Source organism: Columba livia, chromosome 14 (assembly GCF_036013475.1).
Source record: "Columba livia isolate bColLiv1 breed racing homer chromosome 14, bColLiv1.pat.W.v2, whole genome shotgun sequence".
NCBI lineage: Eukaryota > Metazoa > Chordata > Aves > Columbiformes > Columbidae > Columba > Columba livia.
The window spans coordinates 9,013,450-9,036,637 of NC_088615.1; the positions used below are offsets into that span (position 1 = coordinate 9,013,450).

At 37.5% G+C, this 23,188-nt stretch overlaps 1 protein-coding gene across 3 annotated transcripts in view; it reads right to left on the reverse strand.

The window, feature by feature from the left end:
* Window positions 1–23,188, reverse strand: part of SPOCK1 (SPARC (osteonectin), cwcv and kazal like domains proteoglycan 1) — a 277,816-nt gene that overhangs the window by 186,537 nt on the left and 68,091 nt on the right. For all 3 annotated transcript variants that reach the window (XM_065029939.1, XM_021289041.2, XM_065029938.1), the window contains one exon: window positions 3,111–3,156. In XM_065029939.1, coding sequence (XP_064886011.1) covers window positions 3,111–3,156 — 46 coding nt within the window. The remainder of the gene's footprint in view (window positions 1–3,110; window positions 3,157–23,188) is intronic.

Genomic DNA, 23,188 nt, shown 5'->3' on the forward strand with positions numbered 1-23,188 from the left:
AGCCACCTTCAGCTACTTCAAACCCCAAATCTCACGGTGCTTCAACAGTCTGGCTTCACTATAAGACTACACAATTAGAATATTCAAACATTATTTTAATTTTAGAATTTAGAAATAGATTTTAAGCATTAAAAAACTGTAGACCTGTCCCAAAGAGTTGGTATGCATAATATTTAGTTTTAGTTTGGAGATGCTAGGCTCAGATTTCATGTATAACCCAGGCAGAGAGGCAGCTGGCTGTTTTCACTGACCCACTGGAGGAGTCACTTCTCTCCAGTCACTGTAGGCAGAACCTTGGTGTTGTGAGGTTACAATTCAACTTTGGGATATCTCTCAAATAACAGTTGTGTGGTGAGAGCCCAGAGCTGGTACTGAGTTCACAGAAGCAAGCTAGGGCTCCTTACTGCAGGATCCGCACAGGCTCTCTAGATACAGGAATCCCAAAGATTTAAAAATAAAAGGTTTTGTATCTCCAAAGTCATACAAGAGCATAAGAGGCATTTAAACACCCCAAAACCGAAAGGAACAACTGGAAAAAATATCAGGGCAGGAAGGATGGATAAGTAAAGATGAAAGACAGATTAAATAGTTTTCTTGCAGCTTGCATGACATAAAAGGTCCAGTACTAATTCTGAGTATTCTTTTTTCTCTGCATGGAAAATGACAGAAATTAAACCCATGGTGGAAAACACCTGGAACAGAAGAAGAAAGTGTTTTTTCCTTCCTTCATATCAGCCCTTCCTATCAGCATCTGATTCATAAAGCACAAAGCAGCAACATGATGTAGCTTCTTTCCATTTCTTGGGTGACAACAACATAGGAGTCAGTGGCTAAAGACTCACATGCTCAATGTCTATGTAACTAAACTAAGAAACAGTTTTCTAAGGCAATTTTTTTGTGTGTGTGTAAGAAATCTCTTGAGAAGGGTATGAATAGCTATTTTAACATTCTAGTCAGAGTAAATTTTAACCACAGCCAAAAGTAATGACCTCTTTGTCAAAAAGAATGACCTACTGGCCAAACAAAATCCAAAAGTAAGAATTACATGAGACAAAAGCAGCGCAGAGATTTGTGTGCAAGGCAGCACATCAGGCTCAGGCTGCATCGCCCAATTCTGCATTCTGCCTTCTGACAACAGACTCTTCCCAGTCTAGGAGAAAATTTATACTGAAACGATTCTTTTCTTTGTAAAGAGATAGGAATGTTGAACAGATGTATGACTGTATAGCTTCAAGGTATCCACGTGTGATTTTAGATTCTCTAAATCAATTTGTGAGTTTGCCCAGAGTCAAACATCTCAGTAACACAACGAACAAGGCTGTTTTAGAGCATACCAGTTCAAAATCTTTTTGCAATATTTTGCCAGGATTTACCTTTTTGTTCTTCCTCTTGGGAACACAGAGGGTCACAAGGCCTCTGAAAGTGGTAGGAGAATAAGTACCATTTGACGTCAATAGGATTTGTAATCCTAAATTCCTCAAATGCCTTAGAAAATTTCTCTGTGGATATACGCCTTGACACAAACATCACCATTCCCTTTCCTTTGCCACTGAAGTTTCATTTCCATAAAGACAGAGAATCTATACTCTTCAGTTCTAACATGATATCCCTGGGAGCTACCTGTAGATAATACAAGGAACATGTTTGGCAATGAAATATAGAAATAGATGTAAAGTGCAAGTTTTAAAAGCACTTTCAGAGACTTCCAAGGGGTATTTTCTTCCTAAACCCTTCAGCAATTTTGAAGATTCAAATCTCTGATCAGCAAAGCTCCTCCGTTTTATGACTCTTGTTTGTAAAATAAATGGCCGCCAAAGCTCAAATTGAAAGCAAATAAAGAAACCATTGTGGTTTCAGCTCCTCCACTGGCCTGGCATTTATCCGGTTACCCCTTCACTCATTTGTTCATGCCTTTCCTTCTCCTTCTTAACTTATTCACTCTTCCTTCTCATTTGTGGTAGGATTCACATACATAATTTCATAATATTTGATTTCTAGATGCATAAAAATATTTTTCTATAAGATTACTTTTTTTTTAAGCAGTTACTAAAATCTAGTAACTAACTAAACTATTGGGCATCTCCTGCAACTATGTAATATTGATATTATCTACTATTCTTTAACCATCATCCACTGGTTACATCCCAGTGACACCAGAGGTAGATTGAAGAAAGCCATGTAATTTCCAATTACTTGTTTCCCTCTGTGTGCCACATTGTGACTGTTTCACCATGGACTCTTTCTTAAAAAACAAACAAACAAACCCAAACAAAACAAATAAAACAAAACAAAACCAAAAAAACCCACACAAAACAAAAAGCTATCTGCCTGCTCAATAATTTGTAAGCCGTTTGCTTGCAGGAATACCTTTTCTGAATGTTAAATCACAACAATTTGAGATCAAAATCGTCACTTCGCATTCTAAAGGGCAATGGCAATCTTACACTCTTCTGGAATGCCATGTAACTTTGAACACAGGATCCAAAACAGAGGAGGACTGTGCAATGGATCTATATACCTGAAATTTATTTTTATTTTAGTTACATGTATACAATCATTCCTTTCTAAGTGGCTTTAGGATAACATCTTTTAAAATCCCTACTAATTTCAGAGACAAATGTCACTTAGAGAATCTGTATCTGAATCCGCAGCATACACATAATAAACCCTTATTTTGCGAATCAGCCCTGAAATTCAAACGTTGCACCTGGCTCCAAAGAATTGGCCCCTTGAGTGTTAGGAAATGCTGTAATTTACCTTTATGAAATTTGTTTAGCAAAGGTTTTTAACATGAAAGAGTATGTGTATGAAGATACCCATTTTAAATTGCATGTTATGCCAAGATTCATGGTTACAGAGAACCTTTCTAAGCATTTATCATCACTGAATATAAACTGGAAAGGATGTAGATTAAAAACCATGGCTGAAAAATACAAAGATAAGCCAAACCCTTATATATAAATCAACTCACAATGTGACTAAACCAGGAATGAGATTGAAGTATGAATACAGCTCTTGACTAATGTATAGGACAGAGGAAGAAAGGCATAACATATTTACAGATATCTCAAAATAGCAGAATACAACCACAAAATGCGTACTAACTTTACCTTGATCAAAAGGCTTGTTTGGATTCCAGTTTCTGAAATAATCATCCTAAAAGGGAAGGAAAGAAAAAAAAGGAAACTCAGGAAACATATAATAATTTTTTTTTTTTACCACAATTTTACATAGCTAAACTACCAATGAATCAGCTCATATTTTGATCCTAACATATTTAGCACAAATCACATAAAAGTATCCACAGGTTGTGTCCTAAAAAGTAACAAATGCAGCTTAGAAAATAAAGAATAAAAAATTAATTGGATTCAGCACCTCAAATTTTTCTTCCAGATTATTTTTCGAAGTATGCTGTTATTAAATATTTTCTGATAAGTCTATATTATTTCTTATCAGGCTACAGATTTTGATAACACAACAACAAAGATAAAAGCATATGGTTTGAATAACATATATCTTGATACACACCATCATGGTGTGGTGAAAGATCAGCAAGTTAAATCCTAAAATACTTATATTCATTTAAACACATGTAAATCACAGTATTGTGAATATACAGAAATACAGCAATAATATCGTAAACTTTATACTCAAAGTTCAAAAACATCCAGGAGCACCTGCAGTGAATACTTTTGTCACTGTTCCCACTAATAAATTTTAAAAATCTTCTTAAATCTGGGGTAAAGTCATTATTGTGCTGTGAGTCTTGTGGTTCTGGTTTACATAAGTCTGACTGGATTTTAAAATGGAGAAGGTAGGAACTGTTAGAGCACCTGGCCAAAGGATTACATGTTGCAAACTGTCTCTCTGCAGAAAGAACGGAAAACTCTTCTGTATGTCGGATCAACTGATATTCCATGTACTCAGCAAATATTTATCCAAAGGCAAAGTTTCCCCACTTCAGAGTGCCATCAGCCCTAGTCCTGAAGGACTGGGATTCAAGATTAACTGTTGTATCTAGTCTCAGCATATCCTGTATATCTCACTTGTGTCTTCTTTGAGAGCACGTGATAACAACAGAATAATGTCTTTGGAGAGAGGAAGCATGAAAGGTTTCTAGAATACTGTGACATTTTTCCTGCATATTAATCTTCATTTTCTTTTTCATATATCTGGTATTCTGCATTGATTTCTTGAGGGCTGCGACTGAAGAGATGTCTTTATCATATTGCCCAGAATGACACCTAGATTTCTTTTTCCTGCCAGGAGGGTAACTGAAAACCAATCAGTGTGAATGAGACTCCTAAATTATTTCTTCCACAGGGCTTTTTTTACCATTTATCTCCAGTGCACTGAATTTCACACAGTCTCATCGTATCCAGTCCCACTAACCTGGAACATTTTAGAGACTTGGAAACCAGCATGTCCTCCTTTCTGGGTTTAGAACAGCCTATGGGGCTGGTTCAGGAGGAGTGGGGACCAGCAGATGTCCCTTCGGCAGTGTGATCCTTTCGGAAGGCTATGGCCAACAGGAGAAGTAGGAGGTACCAACACATCATGCAGATCAGGGCTGCTGTCCCACTCCTCTCTGCCTGCACCAGGGACAGGCAATGAGAGGCAAACACTCCCCGGAATGAAGGGGCTTGATGTAATTCTGCAAGACTATCCAGAGGAAATGCATTTTCTTTCTCCAAGTATATTCATGCTCAGTGTCTATACTGACTTCATGGACAGTGACAATGTTCCACAATAACAACCAAGATTATTATTCATAATTTATTTCAGATACATCGAAAGTACCTGTACTTTTTCTTCAGAAGGATGGGGTTTGGCACCAGAAATAGAACCACAGACTCGCCTTTGAATTCCACAGCTCTGTTAATGCACCCCCCCCATTGTTATAAAACGCTTTGTAATTTATTATTATGTACTGCTAAATTCACCAAGCGTTAATCACTTTTTCAGAATGTGTTGGGTTTTAGGCTTTTTGAGCAGAATAATTTTTCCCAGCAACAAAATATATATTTCTTTTTGCCTGCTTACATTTTTTCCCAGGTGTTGCTTTGCTGCTGGGTTTTCAGCATCAGAAACTGTTAAATAATTCAAATCCCAAGAAAGATTCTTACGCAGTTGGCATATGGAACCAGTTTTGAAATAAGGATTGGAAAGGGGGTTTATCTCAATTTCAGTGTCAAAGGAATATTTTACAGAAAATGCACCTTGCTCGCCAAAAAAACTACAAAACACCCATCTCTTCTGTAAATCTGTTCCTTCTCCTTTATGTAGATCTGTTTAGTATTCCTTTTTTTAAACTAGAAACTATATTTATTTTAGAATATGCCTGAAACTACAGTATGATAACATAAACTCAAGAAAAAAATGTGGAAAAATACCTAAAAAGTACAATAGATAAAACCTTTGAGGCTTTCAATATAAAAGCCTCATTATTATTTATGGGAGTACATAATGGCTATACAGACATTAAAACAATATGGTCAATAGCAGTTCAAAATAACTTATGCCAGTTGGACAACAGAAAACACAGCACAAGAGTTTCACTTCAGCACTGATACCAGCGAGAACCACAACACAATGGTTATGACACTGTAAAGGTGAAATTCATCCTGTAGATAGGGTTGAGCAGAAAATCTATGTCTCATTTAAATACCACCTAAAGCTCTGACTTGAGAAATGGAGAGGGCTTTGTGCCAGTATTCTGCAAGGTGCTGAAATGACTTTTGTTAGGTGGAAGAACTCTCCAAATGGATACCATCAGTTCACTGTGTCGTCCTCTAACAGAAAACCAGCGACATACAGTGCCTAGACATGACACTGATTTTCAAGTGTTTATCATTCAATACATATATAAAAAATATACGATCAGCTTGATTAAAGAAATTTATTATCATTCAATATAACACCTTGCTGACAGAAATGACTGCATAGAAACCTACTAGGATGGATACTAATATGCCTAAAATACTCTTATGTCTCTTGTAACATAAGAAACTATTATGTAATTTTAATATTAACATGTTAATAAATCAATATTAACACATTAATAATTAAGAGGTATCAATACATTTAATATATAACAATATTAACAGTTGATCATAAGAGTTGAAAGTATAATATGAATTACGATATGTTGTAAATACTTTCATTCACTCTATAGATATTTACAAGTTTAAAGTGAAAAACCTACCTCAACTTCCTGAATACGTAAGCATTACAAATGAGAAAAGAAAAAAGAATGAAATAAAACAATATAAAAATATGTTAACATTCAGCAATTTTCTCCTCAGTGGCCTGTTAAATGTGAAATGACTTATTTCAGATGACCTTCACCTCCAAATGAAATCATTTCCTCTCTTTCTTTGCTGACCTTGCCACCTTGGCTGTCATGGCCCAGTTTTCATCTGCTGCGTTATTAGCCAAATGCCATTCTATCAGCACGTTTTTGTCTTGTAGAGGACAAAAAAAGGCACTTTAATTTCGTTTTGGCTTGACAGAAACACCAGAAAGTGTTTTCCACATATTCATCTGTTACATACCTGATATAATGGAAAATATATCTTTTTTTTTCTCCCCAGCTGACTTAAAAGACTATTTATTTGATGGACTTTCAAGGGAATACCAGGCATGGATCCACTTCAATACAACAGGTGGCACCAACTAAGAAATATTTTGGATGAACAAATATTTAAAAATATCTTTCCCTTACATAGAATTCACACTTGGAAGGGTTTGCCTATGGTTCAGTGGCTGCATATGACTAAGTCAATCTTTCAATTAACTGAAGAGCCTCTGCACACCTAAAATCATGCATGAAAAGAGAAGAACTGATACTGCAAACCAAGACCGGATCTGAATCCCTGAGCTCAAACTTGCATTATATAAATGTGATGTATTGGCTTGGCCTCTGTAGACAGCCAGGAATAAACATGAACCCCAAACTTCAGCTGCTGCCTGTGCCTCCCACAGAGCACAAACACACGGAAGGGAACGGTACGGAGCTTTACTGCAAGTTCTGTGACTCCAGGTTGCTGATGGACTCAGAGTCCCACATCACAGGTAAATACTCAGCTTCCAGTTCCAGGAAAAGAAATCTGACTCCTGTCAAACTGGCCCCAGCCCAGTTCTTGAGAAAATCTTGACTTCTGTTCTGTTCTCACTGCTGCAGGATGAGGCTTTTGGCAAGACTCTTTCCTGTCCCCTTATAAAGTCTCCTGCCACCTAGCATAGCCACCCAGCCACCCAATTCAGTTCCAAGACTCGGGACAGGAGTTGTCTTTTCATTTCTGTGTCTGTTCATCACTTAGCATCATGGAGTCCTACTTCAAGATTTTACCCTCAGGAAATTGAACTGATAAATAAGTTATGATCATAACAAATGATAAAAGTTTTAGACAGGCAAATATAAATTGCTAGACTTGCGCCTCAGTTCTTTATTGCATTTTCATTATTTTTATTTGAGCAATCAAGAGATGAGATTAAAAACGTTTTGAAGTTATTTTAATCCATTTTGCCATAGGATGCATAAGAGATTACTGTTTCTTAATAACAGCAAAATATTCTTTTATCCTTTAATACATAGGTGTCAAATCCAGCCAACTTATATTGATATGCCATCAACAAGGCCAATCAAGAGAATAATCATATGGTAAAATAAGCATGAAAAGGGCATATTAAAAAGTGCTAGTTTAAACACTCACAAAAGCTTTCTTCCTTATAAGCAGAACTACCAAAAATATCATTCATCAGAACCTATAGACTGATCAGAATTTATACAAAGATCAAACCTTGAACTAGACCAGTTTCCTGTTAGTCAGAATAGCCAGCAAATAGCAATGGAGCCAAAGGCCAGTACATTGATATGTGACTGCTCTTCTCTCCTTTTACCCTCCATATCACCAGAATAACAATATAGTCAAAAACCTGAAATTAAAGGTAAAAAAAAATTATCCTATTTTCCATCACCAAATAAGTAAGTAAACAGCTTCTTGTTCTCCTGAAGTTTGAGTATTTAAATTATTCCCACCAAACCTACTCTATTGCCATTTTTTGGTTTAGTTGTTACCTAAAGAGTTGCTATTTTGGAAGAATTAATGAAGCATGGTTCATTTAACACACAGGCCCTCCCTATACTTACTTTATTTACTTGTCAGAAAGAAGCTCTTGCAAGATGCTCTTGTTTATAAATAGAACCAAACATTATCTAAATGGGTGCATAAATATTTATATTTTGCTGCATTAATTGAGCTTATAAGTTATTTGTATGAATCAAGCAGAAAAGAGACGCTGGCTGAAAACCTCCCCAGAAAATCCCCCTTATTTTGCACCTTTCAGAATGAGCTCAGTTCCATTTCCTCCCCAAGGCTTGAGAAGATGACACTGAACCTGGTGAGCCCTTGGGGTACATAACCATCACCAAACCCTAGCACCAAGTCTTCCTGAGCAAACTCATATAAAAAGGGCATAACCCCAGGGACTGTCAGACTACCTCTCGGGGGTAATCTTCATTCCCAGCTCCTCCCAGCCAACATGAGCTTCAATTTCTAAGTATCGCCAGGAGGGACATTTATTAATGCTGTTTTGCAGCCTGCTTAGTATTTTCCTCTTCCATCCTCAATCTATGATTAAACCTTTTACCCTCATAAAGACCAGCTGGGAAAAGTGGTCATTACCAGCTGGTTGCTTTTTTTAAAATTAGCTCCAGAAAGATGCAGCTGCATTTTCTGCCTCTCTACCTTCCAGTACAGAAGTTCATTCCAACACCGAGCAGTGTGAAAGCACCAGCTGCTGCTTGCTAAAGTCAGTCTAGCCTGGATCATAAACACCTCCCCATGGCCTATCGCCTATTTTAGGCAAATAGTTTGTGTCAGCAAATTACATGTTATTTATTTCTTTAAGAGAAAGAGAAAATATTTTGCTCACTGAATACTTCAGTGAATAAAGTTTTCCCAGTGGCAGCCAGTGTCCAACATCTGCGTTAGTGTCAACGAGTTGACTATGAACTCCTAAGCACATCACAACATCTTGAGCCACCTCTGAGCTCGCTTGCTCTCTCCCAGGGAATATGTATCTGAACACAATTCTCTTACTTAGTTGTACTCAGGCTGTGGATATTTCATTTTAAATTTGTTAGAGGAAATCTTTAACAAGTCTGGTCATAAAATTCCCAGGAAGGTCAGGATCGTAGGGTTTACTTAAGGACTTGGCCCCAGGAAGTGGTGAAATAGAAAGAAACCACTCCAGACTAGAGTAGTACCACCTGTAATGAAAGGTCTGAGGATGTCATGACCTGTCTGGAATACTGTAGCTAAGTCATTTATAAAAATATAATGAAATGCTTCAGCCTTGAATTAAACTGCATAAAGGTTTCCTTTGGACTCATATATAGTGCTAAATATATTGATACCTGCTTAGTAATAACATTGTAAAATACAGATATGTATTATATGTATTTAAACACAGTCCTCAGATGTGTATGGCACAGAGAAGATCCTTGACCATGTATTGCAATCTCAGGTGTCCCATAAGACTCAAATTCTCAGTACATGTATTTTTTTGTTCAGCTGCCCCTAATATGAAAAAGTATTTCTTTTGCTTAATATGGCCCAGAATGTTACTTTTTCCTTATTTTCATAAATTAAAAGGTTTTTTTGGTTGGTTGTTTCTTTTGTGCTACGTCAGGAAACAAGATTTGCCAATCCTGTTTTACTGGAAGACTTTTCCAGAAGTTTCCATAGGCAATACTAAGTACATGTTAGGCAAAACTTCCAGCATAAGCTTTCTTTACCCACAGTCACGATGATTGATTGGGGTGGTGAAATTTTCAGAAACTAAATTAAAAAAAATTGAAAAGAAATTGAAAACTAAGTTACCACTGAGCCTTTGTCAGTCAGAGTAAGAATTCTCATTCTTTACAACTCAGTCGTATCACATTTTATCTAGAAATCTTCCAGCTGCTCTATTGGTTTTTGTGATTTTTTGTTAGTTTGGTTTGTTGGTTTTTTTTTAAAGGACAAATATAGTATGAATTTAAGATATTTCTTTAAAATCCCAAAACACTCTTTGTTTAACCATAAGAATGATGCCAGAGGGTTTGTCTACAATGTTGAGGGCAAACAGATGCTCATTTACTCTGTTTGTGCTTGGAGCAGGATGAACGAGGCCAGCTGTGCGCCAGAAGCTATAGAGCTGCTTTAGCACAGGACTGTGCCAGCAGACACAGCTGATACAGATTGGGTGGCTGGAACGATCACACAACTGTCTACACTTGCTTGTGCTGAAATATCGAAAACTGGGAAGGAATTAAAAAAAAAAGCTTGGTTTGATTATTCTTTACTGGCCCTTTTAGTAGAATAACTTTAGAAATCCATTATCTCTTCTGCCTGAACTCCTCTTCCCATTAGCCTGTACTAAAAAGCTGCTTATCTCTGCCTAGAGTTGAATAATTCTTTCTAACTTTCATCAAGTTTTTCACACTTCAGTATGTCCCACCAGCCACACCAGGTAATGCTGCAAGCTGTGAAGCTCTCACAAGTCCAGAAAGATAAAGCTCAGTAGCCTCCCAAGGTAGACGCTTCCTGATCGTTGTTGCGTTGGATGTGCCCTACTGTCACAGATGCTACAACTCCAATAGCAGACTGAAAAAGAGAACTTTACTTGGTTGCTTATGCTGTAAATTAACAACACCTACCCACTAACTACACTGCCTCAGCCACATGAAACTGTCTCAGAGCCATATCCAATGCATTTTTATCTCCATTCACAAGTTCTCCTTCCATGACCTCTGCAAAGGGGCCTCTACTGCAGCTATCAGAGAGACAGCAAGGGGAAGGAGGAATTAGGATGGAGGGAAGACAGGCAGGGGAATACTTCTAACAAGTCCTGAGAATGAGGAGTATTGTAGTGATTATTTACCATCTCAGCTGAAACAATTTCCTCAGGCAATCACATCCTGGGGCAATCTGCAGAGAAGCTCAATAGCTCCTGACCCTAAACAAATGTGTAAGGTCCTACTCGCTCCAGCACTTGGTTCCAGATACTTGACAGTTTCTGATTTCTTTGGTTACTCTCTGATTGCACTCTGATGCCTATGGCGTGATTATGCAAATCTCTACTTAACCAGAACTCCCCATCCATCTCCCACAACAAACACAGTTGATTCAGCTTCAGAACTTCAGTCATGGTTCCCAGTGCTAGATAGTAAATTAAATTGAAAATCACTTATTCAGAAACAGGACTGTGTAGGAGGGAAGGTATAGGTGGCAAACAGGAGCCAAGCAAAAGGAAGAGGATGCAAAGGCAAGAGGTCCAGACCGCAGCAGCCATTGGTGGGCTCATGACCAAGGAGTTCCCACCAAGGAGCCAAGCCCAAGCAGGGTGGTAGAGGGAAACAAAGCTGAGTGTCCTCATTAGAGGCCAGAGCACAAGCATTTCAGTAAAATAAGCTTGAGAAGTCCCTCTGGTAACACAGCACTTGTACTATCTGCTGTGGAATTTATATACCCCAGTTAGAAAACGAAAGTCTTCCGTGGAACATACTCAAGTCATTGGAGCTACACTGTTTTCAGAGGACTGGGAAAATACTGTCAAGTCCAATGTGGGTTTTTTTTTTTTTTTTTTTTTTTTTTTTTACTTCTTAGCTAGGAAATACACACACACTCTTCCCTCTGAGCTTTGCACCAGTCCTCAGTTTGACCTGTGAAGAACTAATTAAATTGTGCTGCAGTTCAGCACAGAGCACAGACAGAAGCAGCCCCGGGAACCGTTAACTCCCAGTTCTGCACACTGAGAGCACCTGGTCAAACAGGGAGTGAGAAGCAGAGCCAGAGATTACAGAAATATATTCCCTCTCCTTCCAGGTGAAATTCCTTACAGCAGCATTATTTCTGATCTCTGACCTAACTCTACACATGAATTAGCAACCAGGTGGACAGGCTAACTCACTGAATCTGGTGATCCTGAAAAGGTTCCAGCTAATGTACAAAAATACTGTGAGTGCTCGCTGTGTGAATAGAAGATTCACAAGTTGAGAACCTGGCCTAATGTTGTTTTCTTACATGATTATTTGCTTGTTTTCCACTTATCAAAAGCACTGTGCCTTTACCTAGGATTATTATTGTGAATATTGGTGAAGAATGGCCCCCTGCAGGTTGTCTCTATATATAGAATAATATTGTTAATAAATCATATTGTCAATAGGTGTAATGTTAAAAACACACCTTGAAAGGAGAGCTACTAAACTCTTCCTGCATCTTAATTTTCATTCGAATAGCCAAATTACGTACTTAGAAAGCAATTATTTTAGGCAGGCTGAAAGCCAACATATTAAGCTTGAAGGTTATAAAACCAATTGCAATGTTACTTTACTTTCAGTATCCTTGTTGCCTTGAGAATAAATTTGCGGTAGCTGTTTGGGACAGATCCACTGGCCCATTTTAGCTGAACATTGGGGATTTGTATCAGGAGAACAACATCCACACAGAAGAATCCTAACACTACCACTGCTTTCATAAATGATAATTGCTTTACGGTGAATAACAATTTGCAAGAGTTATTTCTTGTTTTATTTTACAAGTTTTCAGAAATCTGGTTTGAGTCACGATTTGTTTAATTTACCATTATGAGAATTATGTCAATATGAGATAAAGGAAGAACTCTCCTAATATCAAAGTTACAAAATAAAAGTTATGAATAAAATCATATTGATATTCCACTTAGATACACAAATTTCAGTAGTTAAAACATTCAAGGGAACAAACAACAGTTGAATCAAATCAACTAATCAACTTATCTAACATTGATATTTAGTGACACAATTTTCTGAGATCTATAGAGACAGTTAAACTAGTTATTATGTCCCAAGTCTTTAAAATTACTTCTTTAAATGCATAACTAATGATTGGAAAGAGACTGTATGAACGATATTGAATTATGAGCAATGAAGTGTCCCTGGGAGCACAAATGCATTTGGTTGTTTTCATTTGTAGCTTCAAAGAAAGTGTAGGTCCAAGTATTGTTCAGAAAAGATTTTGCAAAAGGTGAAATCAAACTAACCATGGTGTTGTTGAAAAGGACAACTCCACAGCCCTTTAGCCAGTATTTGAAATTGCTTTAAAGTGCATCAGGAAAAAGCAGTTATGGTCAACTAGTCTATGAAATACCCAGTTGCTGTGTGAAACAGCTGTACACATTTCCAGATCAGAAGCTTTGTGAGCCATTACAAATGTGTGTCTTCTATTCCCATTTATTATATCATTTTGTTAACTGTATCTGGCATTTTATTCATTCAAGAGAAAAAAAAAGGACACAACATCAAAAATCATTACATAAAACTGACAGCAAGCTTAATGGAAAGAAAACAGCTAAATACATGCAGCAGTTGATGTAAAGAGAAATCCTGGCCTCTCTCAAAAAAGCATCCTTCACTTCGTTTATCACCAACAACGTGAACATATAGCAGTTTTTTTAAATACCTTGATCAGTTTACAAAAGTTATCGTGTGATGAGGTTTTCTGTAGTAGTTGGGGCTGGTTGTTTCAAGTCCCTTGAGACTCTGTTTTTTTACTGACAGACTTGTCTACCCATTTCCTGAAAAATCATAGGAGGTGCATGAATGTAACATATTTCTGACAGTACATCAATTAATCTATTAAATTGATTAAATAAGACAAATTATTGTGAATATTAAGAAACTAATTTCTTGTGTCAGCTGTAAGTAGCAATAACAAAATGTTACCTTTCATAAATGACCACTACTTGCCATCTGGTTGAAGCAATAGAATTTTGGAGAGAAACAGTTTTTGTTGGAATTGTATTTCAAAAGATTTAGCTTAAATAATCATTTAAAGGAAAAAAAAAAAAAAAAGATTAAATAGACCAAAGAAAAAAAATATTCTAGTTCAAGCAAAGGATAGCTAAACTGCAGTAATGGCTTCAGTGGGATTTAAATGCCAAGGCTGTTAGAGTCCACAGTACAAAATTTCCATATGCATTGATCCTATTTCATTTTAGCAGAAGACAGCACCTGACTGCTCAATTTGTGCATAATTTGTTCTCAGGAAGTCACTGTCCAAAGGCAACTTCATGCCCATGCTGAACATTTTAAGCCACAAAATTCAAACGAGTTCCACTTGCATCTGCAATGAAAAAGATTAACTAATAGCTCAATTTGCACAGCTCTATTTGCTAGCAAGAGTCCAAACTGGCAAACGTAACATCACTGTTATTGGATAAAGGTTGTCTCTATATACAGAATAATATTGTTAATAAATCATATTGTCAATAGGTGTAATATTAAAAACACCTGTTGGGATATTTCAGAATGTTTTCTGTAAGTTCCTCAACACCATCTAAACCCCACTCTCATTTTGGTTTATATAACCAAGAGAAAAAGCCACTACCTGCTTTCCTAACCCCTTCTGCAGCTGAATAAATCACCTTGCTAGGACACAAAACCAGGGAGTTTTGCCTTCAGCGGAAGCAGAAGGGAGCTAAAAATCTGGGGAAGGACAATGCTTTGGCAATGTGAAGATAATGCTGAATCTTTGTCAGTCTCCAACAACAAATATATAATAAAAATGAGACTGAATCCCTTCAGGATGCTTTTCTTAGAGGGTAGGTTCAATCTCCTAGTGTTGCTAAAATCTGTTAGGATGAACTCTTCTCTAAGCACATTCTTGCATGTATTGAAATAAATAGAATTTTGACTCAAAATCTCAACTCTTGACTTGGATGAATACTGATATTTATTAAAGAAATCTGCCTTATTATTTTGCAAGTAAAACAACTGGAGATTCTCAGAGTTTTCTAGTGCTGGTGACATTCATGAAGTTGAGGCTTTGGCTTAGCATCAAGAAAGATTGTTTATGAAGAACATTTAAGGTATATGTTTATTAATTAGGTCACTAAAGACAGAAAGACATTTCTTTTTTTTTTCTTCAACCAGGTAGATTTGTGATGAAGCATCTGCCTCAAACCTTTTCATAATACAGTCAATGGAACCATGACAAGGGTTCATTTAAAATATGTGTGTTGTTGAACAGAAAAATATTTTAAGAATAAAGTATTAATGTTGAGGTTTACTCACTGTTATTTTAACAAATGTGTGAAATTCATAAGAAACGTGTGTATGTGCATCCGTGTTGGAGGGAGGGTTCAATCAAAGCATGTTTCTGGAGATCTTCAGCACATTTACTTAATTTTATATTCTATAGATGCAGCTGCTCACTAAGATTTCTTAAGATTTTACATCTTAAAGGTTTGGAGATAAGTTACAGTGCACGTTTGAACTATTTTCTCAGTTGTTCGAATTAAATAACTACTTGTACTAGACCTCAGGTGTAAAATTACAGCTGATCAAAATTCAGATGTTCTCCTGTGCCTTAAGAAGTGTTTATGACCTTCAGTACTCTTCAGATGTATCTAAGTGCTGTTCTTTTCAGGTTCTGTTCTGTATTAAAATCCCATTTTGGTTTGCTTTTGAGCCATTTAATGATTTAATCCCTTTAACAGTGAGCAACTGTAATGTCTAGAGATCAGGAACATACTTCAGTTTACAGCAAAACAGTTGAAAAATGCCTTTTTGAGATCTGGAAGCTATATATTCTCTTGAGCCATGGCTGCTTGGTTAGAAGGTTCCTGAGATTGTAAAATAAAGTTTTGCTACATCTTACTTTTTCATGTCATTGTGCATTCCATGCCGTGCCACGCTACATACTGACCTTTTATCACTGACGCACAGAGGCGCGTGTTCTGGCAAGTTCAAGAGTGCATTATTTCTCCCTACAGGAGACTCTTTCTGATGTCTGCCCTTGCTCCAAGAATCATGCTACTATAAAAAATGAAAGGTCACTTAGTTTTCTCTATTTGGTCAGAGGAACTTAGCTTGAACGTCACTTTATCATAATCATTACAGCTATGGAAGGTTAATATAGTAGATATTTCATGTTTTTAATTTATCCTCTTCTGAGCAGCTCCAAACATGCATCAGTAGTTGACAGTGTTCACATTGAATATTGTTTCTGGAGTGTGTACTGTGTGAAATTCCCTGCATACACAATTATAAATTTTACATGATGAATCAAGAGCCAGCGAAAGCATGAACAAAATGTTTAAAGTTTCTGCATCATCAGTATAAGTTGGGGAATGATCCATTAGAGAGTAGTGTAGGGGAAAGGGACCTGGGGATCCTGGTGGACAGCAGGATGACCATGAGCCAGCACTGTGCCCTTGTGGCCAAGAGGGCCACTGGCATCCTGGGGTGTATTAGAAGGGGGGTGGTTAGTAGGTTGAGAGAGGTTCTCTTTCCTCTCTACTCTGCCCTGGTGAGACCACACCTGGAATATTGTGTCCAGTTCTTGGCTCCTCAGTTCAAGAAGGACAGGGAACTGCTGGGGAAAGTCCAGCGTAGGGCAACCAAGATGATTAAGGGAGTGGAGCACCTCCCTTATGAGGAAAGACTGAGGGAGCTGGGGCCCTTTAGTTTGGAGAAGAGGAGACTGAGGGGTGACCTTATTAATGTTTACAAATATACTAAGGGTGAGTGTCATGAGGATGGAGCCAGGCTCTTCTTGGTGACAAACAATGGTAGGACAAGGGGTAGTGGGTTTAAGCTGGAACATAAGAGGTTCCACTTAAACTTGAGAAGAAACTTCTTTGCAGTGAGGGTAACAGAGCACTGGACCAGGCTGCCCAGGGAGGTTGTGGAGTCTCCTACTCTGGAGACATTCAAAACCCGCCTGGACACCTTCCTGTGTAACCTCATCTGGGTGTTCCTGCTCCGGCAGGAGGATTGAACTAGATGATCTTTTGAGGTCCCTTCCAATCCCTAGCATTCTATGATTCTATTAAGCTCATTCCCACTGTTCACCCCATTATTTAAGGAACAATTTAAAGATACATAAAATTTGTTATAAGTTAACCATGAAACGTGAATTGTTTACATGTGTTAACAGGGAAACACAAAACAGAAACTTTTATCATTAGTAAGAAATAAACAACCGGGGACTTGCCTCATTCTAACTGAATTAAAGTCAGGAATGTGAACACTCAGCTGCAGTAACATTCATTTAGATTATTACCTTGCTTGGCATTGTCATTTCTGAAATTGTATTTTGGCAGATTCCAGGAATGCTGTCAAGTCATTTGTCAGCTGAGTCAAAGATAACATGAGCTGGAAGAATATTTCAACAGAGGTGAACTCATTTTCACAAAAAGTATTTTGAGAAGTGTTTGTGAGGGAAATTGCAACTTGAAATCAAGAGACAAAAATCCAGTTGAATAAAAAATAGCCCAGAGAATTCAATACTAGCTTGAGGACTGGGAAAATCTGCCCTATATGAGACTCTCCAAAACCTCCCAGTTTGTCTTGTCCTCAGAAAACGATAGTTAACCACACTGAGACACTAAGGCTGCCACAGCTTCACAGCAGATGCTTTGAAGGAAACTGAGTCCTTAGCACCAGTCTGCAGTCTGCATGCACTTGTTTTCCTATTAGAGTCCTGCACTCAGTTATTAAAATGCAAATGAGGGTTTAATGTATCGTTTCTTAACAGTGGGTTGAGAGATCTAATGGCTGAAAAGCGCTGTGTTACGTGACAGGGGAAGGACTGGACCCTTCAGCAGGTGCAATCTGCACAAGCAGGTTTGCAGCTGTATGTTATGGAAGGAAACACATACAATACGTCTCCTACAGCACAGATTCTGACACCTACATCAACAAGCAGCAGACTGCCTGAGAAGCAGATCTGCAGAACAGAAATTCATGCTGAGGATCCAACATCTGCTCTGCATGTGAAGTCCTCACTTTACTTCAGTCTGATCCTCTGAACTGATCTTTTCATCATTAGGTACACATATCTCAAAGCACCTCTGTTTTCTCCTTTCATCAATAAGGAATCTATTCCACACGCCCTGCAATGCCAACAATGGCACAGTAACTGGAGACAACTGGGAGATGTGTTCCCAAGGCATGCAAACTAAAATGGTAATGAAGAAATGCCCTATGCTCACTGTATACTGCTTTTAAGACCTTCAAGGACCAAAGGAGATTTTGACTAAATACTGGATGATTAAGAGATGTAGGTCATGTGAGCCTGACAGTTGTAGGCTAAGTAATATTACTAACTGAAGAGAAGGTGATGGCAAAGTCCAGAAAGTATTAATATAGCATAACAGCAAGAGGGCAAGCAGGGACCCAAAGAACCAGCTGCCAACAGACCACGTTCTGGATTTTTTTAATAATTCTTTTCCTTATAACAGATCGTCCTCTGAGTTTACATCTATAGTTCACCTCTGAGAAAGACTGATAGATCCTGAAACTTGCTGGAAGGCATCATTATACATCTGTAACTATCCTTTCAAAAATCAAGTGTCATTACTCATTACAAGAGCTGGGAAGAGCTTGAAGAGAATGGTCACAATGAGTCTCACATCTGCTCAGAAGGATGAATAAACAAACACCCCACATCAACATCCCTGCACAATACAGCACTGCTTTATTTCACTGCATTACACTCAGTATATGCTCCTCTTCCCCATATCTACAACAAGACTAGAAAAATTAAGCCTTTCATTTTTGAAAAACCCACACTAAGTCAATATACTTAGGCATCTCAAATAACCATATTCAAAATTCTATGTGATTCTTTGACATTATAAGTTGTGACCCTGTAGCGTGCTTTCCTGTTTACCATATCTGCGCAATTATGATTTCAACTGCAGCCTTTTCCCTTCATTGAAAATTGCCTCTGCTTACTGGTTTACAGCTTATTGTATCTAGTTCTGCATGGTTAATCCAAAATTCCTGCCTCAAAAAATCATCAAAATCTCAAAAAAAGGTCGAGAGGCAAAAAGTAATTAATCATAAATCTTCATAATTCTGGATTTTAAGACCTTCAGCATCTTCTGAGTGCCTCTTCAAATTTATAGCTTTTCTCCTGAAGGTTTGTACTAACATGAAAGAGAACTGCACAATTACCTGTATATATTTTATTGCTTTCTGTGAGGTTCAGTGGTTCTACATTTTACAAACACCGTAAAGATTTCTCTGTGATTGCTGACAACTCCAGCAGCAGAATGAGCATTCGCTGAAGAACCTTAGCAGTTGTTTTTGTTCTGTGCCTGTTGCTTTAACTTTAGTTGAAGCATTACCTGTTCTCATTACCTGTTTCTTCACTTTGGCTCAGATTTTCTTCTTGGTTTTGCATTCAATCAGGCTAAAAAAAACCCCTTTGCTCTCACTAACCTGTCAAATTTCTCTCAACTTCATACTGGTTTTCAGCCGCCAACATATTTTATTTTAGTAGAAGACAGTTTACAGTTACTCTCTTCTGTCTTTTTTTTCATCCAAATATTTATAACTTGATCTTCAGGGTATGCACTCTATTTTTTTATTTCCTCTTACTACCACCCTAGCTTGGCTTTTTGGCTTTTGGCAACTGGCATCTCCAATGAATTCTCACTTACTATCTTTCACACTGGCATTTCTTTAACATGTTGTAGAAAAACAACTTCTCAAAAATATTTGGCCACACAGTTTTATGGGCTGATCACACTTTTGTGATCTTGAAACTTATTTTTCCATAGATGGTATGAGAAACTTTGAAGGTAACTCTGAGCACTGAGATACTACAGGTATCTCTCCTGCTCCGAAGATCGATAGCCAGAATACCGGTTTTATGAACACTGTATATATTCACCTGGCTGTCATAGGGAATGCTTAGCTTTCCTGGAATGCATGGCAAAAAAGCCTGAGATGGAAGAGAGAGATCAGGGCTGGACATGTGTGTGACACTAACATGCTACCAAAGCAAGAATCACTCTATACTGGCTGCCTTATATATCAATATGATACATTTCAGCTCATCAGTCAAAATAAGGTAATTTCAGAAAGAATCTGGGGGATGGTCTGGGGACATCTCATCTCCTGGACAAAATTCACATAAAATACATAATGATATCGGAAAAGATGTTGAAGAATTCAGCTCCTCCTGTAAAAAGATAATGCAGGAAGTCAGACTGAAGTATTATAACAGACCACTGTGACTGTGAAGTCTATGAATCTATGAGTGCTGAAAAAACTGGCACATTTCCCATGCATGAAAAGGGGAAAAAATGACCTTTTAAAATTATTTTCAAAATGACTGTCTGCCTCATTATGCAGGTACACTACAGTCTGTGACTTTAAAATAAACTTTACCTTATTGTTATAAGGCTCTGTTATGACACATCTCTTGCGTATTTAAAAACGTAAGGTATCAGTTCCCTGCTAGTGAAGACCTGACTGAAGGATGATCATCTGTAATGATAAATTTCAGTATTTTCAGTGTTAAACTCAATCTCTACACCTACTGCTGCCTGAACATTTACAAAGACACCCAGTTCCAGTTTAAGGATTTCACATGACCCAGAAGCAACTGGATGTCTACAAGTTAATTCCCACTGATTAAGAGCATTTTTGCTCATCTGAATATGTCTAGTTTTGATTTCTAAGCATCAACAGTGACATTCTGGTGTCTTCCCAGTAGCAAAAGGAACTATTTACTCTCCCTACAAATTTGAAAAAAATGGCAAGATCTGTCATGATCTCCCAGAACCTAATGGACTCCAGGCTTAAAATGCAGACTCAGCCTTTTCCACACAGAAATTTGGCTGTCTGGTATGATCATATATACATAAAGAATATGATAGGAATGTTATCAAAAGAAACCTGCAGTGCTCATCCTTTATGAGCAAACAGCTAAGCTTTCATGATGTACTGTAAAGGACTGTCATTTATTTATACTGTGTAGGTGCTGAATTTCAGCTATATATTAACAAAGCACCAATAGAATAACAGATTACGTCTCCCAAAGATCTAACTTTGATATATTTCATATTTGTCTTAACTTTGTTTAATTGTTTGAACAAAAACAGGCATGTAAAATTGAGCATAAAATAATCTGGGGTTTGGTGGGTGGTTTGCTATTGTTATGTTTTTTCTTGTTGTTTTGTTCTGGTTTGGTTGGTTTGTTTGTTTGGGGGTGGGGGATGTTTGTTTTGGTTTGAGTTGTTTGGTTATTTGTGGGGGGTTTGTAATTTGTTTTTGTTTTGTTGTTGTTTGTTTGGTTTTTGCAGATAACAGGAGGAGCATCTTTTCATAAAATGAAAAATTCTATGGATTTTCATCCAAAATAAAAACCACCCCTGAAAATCAATTTCCTTCCCATTATTCTCTAACATGTACTGGTCAAGGAAAATATCTTTCTTTTGTAGAAAATATTTGTGAGAAACTAACAATTCTCCCTCACAATCTTGCCCCTGAGCTCTGGCACTTACATTCAATATTAGCTGATTTGACTGGCAAAAACTGTTTACATATATAGTGTATTTTGGAATGGACGGCACAATCAATATTGATGTTGGCAGCCTCTCTGGAGCACAGACATGAATACACAACACAGAAACTCCAGAGATTCAGAGCTTTGCTGTAGCCTGGCTGCTCACTGGGCTTGAGTATATGAGCAAGTGAGCTGTTTACAAATAGGTTCTCCATTCTCTTTGCAACTGGTTTCAAGTTGAGTCTACTTCAGTCTTCCATGTACTTGTTTGTGTTCTGTTATGCTTCACACACAGCCTGATTTTACTTTCAGACTTTTGCTCATCCCTGGTTCAAGTTGGGTGTGAGGAGTGAGATTGTTACTAATAGAGAAAAAACATGCTCAAGAGGCAGCGACTGACAAACTTTACAACATTCCAACAAACCTGCACAACTAATGACCACCCAGGTAGCCTAATGTATCTTGGTTTGAGACACAGAGTTTAAATATTTTGAGAAAAGATACATTATTGTTTCTTCAAATATTTCCAAAAGCACATTTCAGTTGTGGCTGTCCAGTGAATTGAACTCCTGTCTGCATAGAACACAACTAATTCCTCAGGAAAACCCATCCAGCTGTTCTAATCAGAATAATCTAACCTTGTAGGTTTTGTGAGCACAAAGAACATCTCCACAGAATAAGCTGTTGTTCATTCCCATGCAACCTTACAGTACATTAACTTCCCCTATAGACAATCACTTTGTAGAAGAAAAAAAGAAAAACCACCACAGAAATTGAAGTCTGTTTGCTGTAGGCCTGTCACACAGGCACAAGAACACTTCCCATTCTCCCAGCACAAGATATGTCCCAGGTGTGTCCTAAAGTGAAACACATGTATTTAGTAGTGAAAAGCTAGTTCTGCTTCAAAAACCGGGCTATCTAAGCAATTTCTTATGGAAAATTCTGCCACAACACGCCCAAGACAGCAGGAGAGAGAAATAATGAATTGAAGTGTGGAGAAAACAGAAAACAGTCTCTTCGTCCTCATCACCACCCATTTAATTCTTGTGATTTTCTCTTGATCAATAAAATTTGTTCTATACACCCAATGAAACAGATACTGAGAAAGGTTCTTCAGTTGTACTCATGCTGCCTAGTAAACACTACAGGATAGTAATGACATCAGCAAAAGTAGAATTAAATCCATTTTTCTTAGATAATAGTTGTTTTTAGATTAAACACAAATTGCAGAGGTTTAGCCTTTCCATTATGTAATTTAATTGTCATCCTCTCTCTCCTTTACACTGAATAAAGATAAAAGTCTTTTTGGCTTCTTGTTTTGTAGCCTTCAGACAGACAAAGCACGGATGAACATACTAAACACTAGAGCTGTTGTGTCCTGGTGAGAGTGAGTGGATCATTTTCTTTGCTTCTTCTGACCTGCTATAGAAATCTATAGCACATTAATCATTTCTAAGCTCAGTCCCAGTGTGAGGTGAGAGCTGAGTAATTTACCGTGTCTGCATTAGATTTTTCTTTCATCAGACTTTTATACAGCTCAGTTGAAGAAACTAATACCTATAAACTTAATAGGAATGTGCTTCTGTTGAGGCTACATTACTCCTACCCAAATGTAGAAATGAATAATTAAGTCTCTCTTAAATAAACATCCATCATATAATAAATCCTAAACTCATTCATGCCATAAATTGAACTAATTAAATTAGAGACGTTTCTTCCCTAATATACAACAGATATGTAAGCACCTAGACAGCACAGTGATCATCATATAAATGCCTACTCGGATTAGCCAAAACAGACAAACAAATTCATGGATATCATCAGTGGTGAAATTGATTAACAAGGTGCTGTAACAT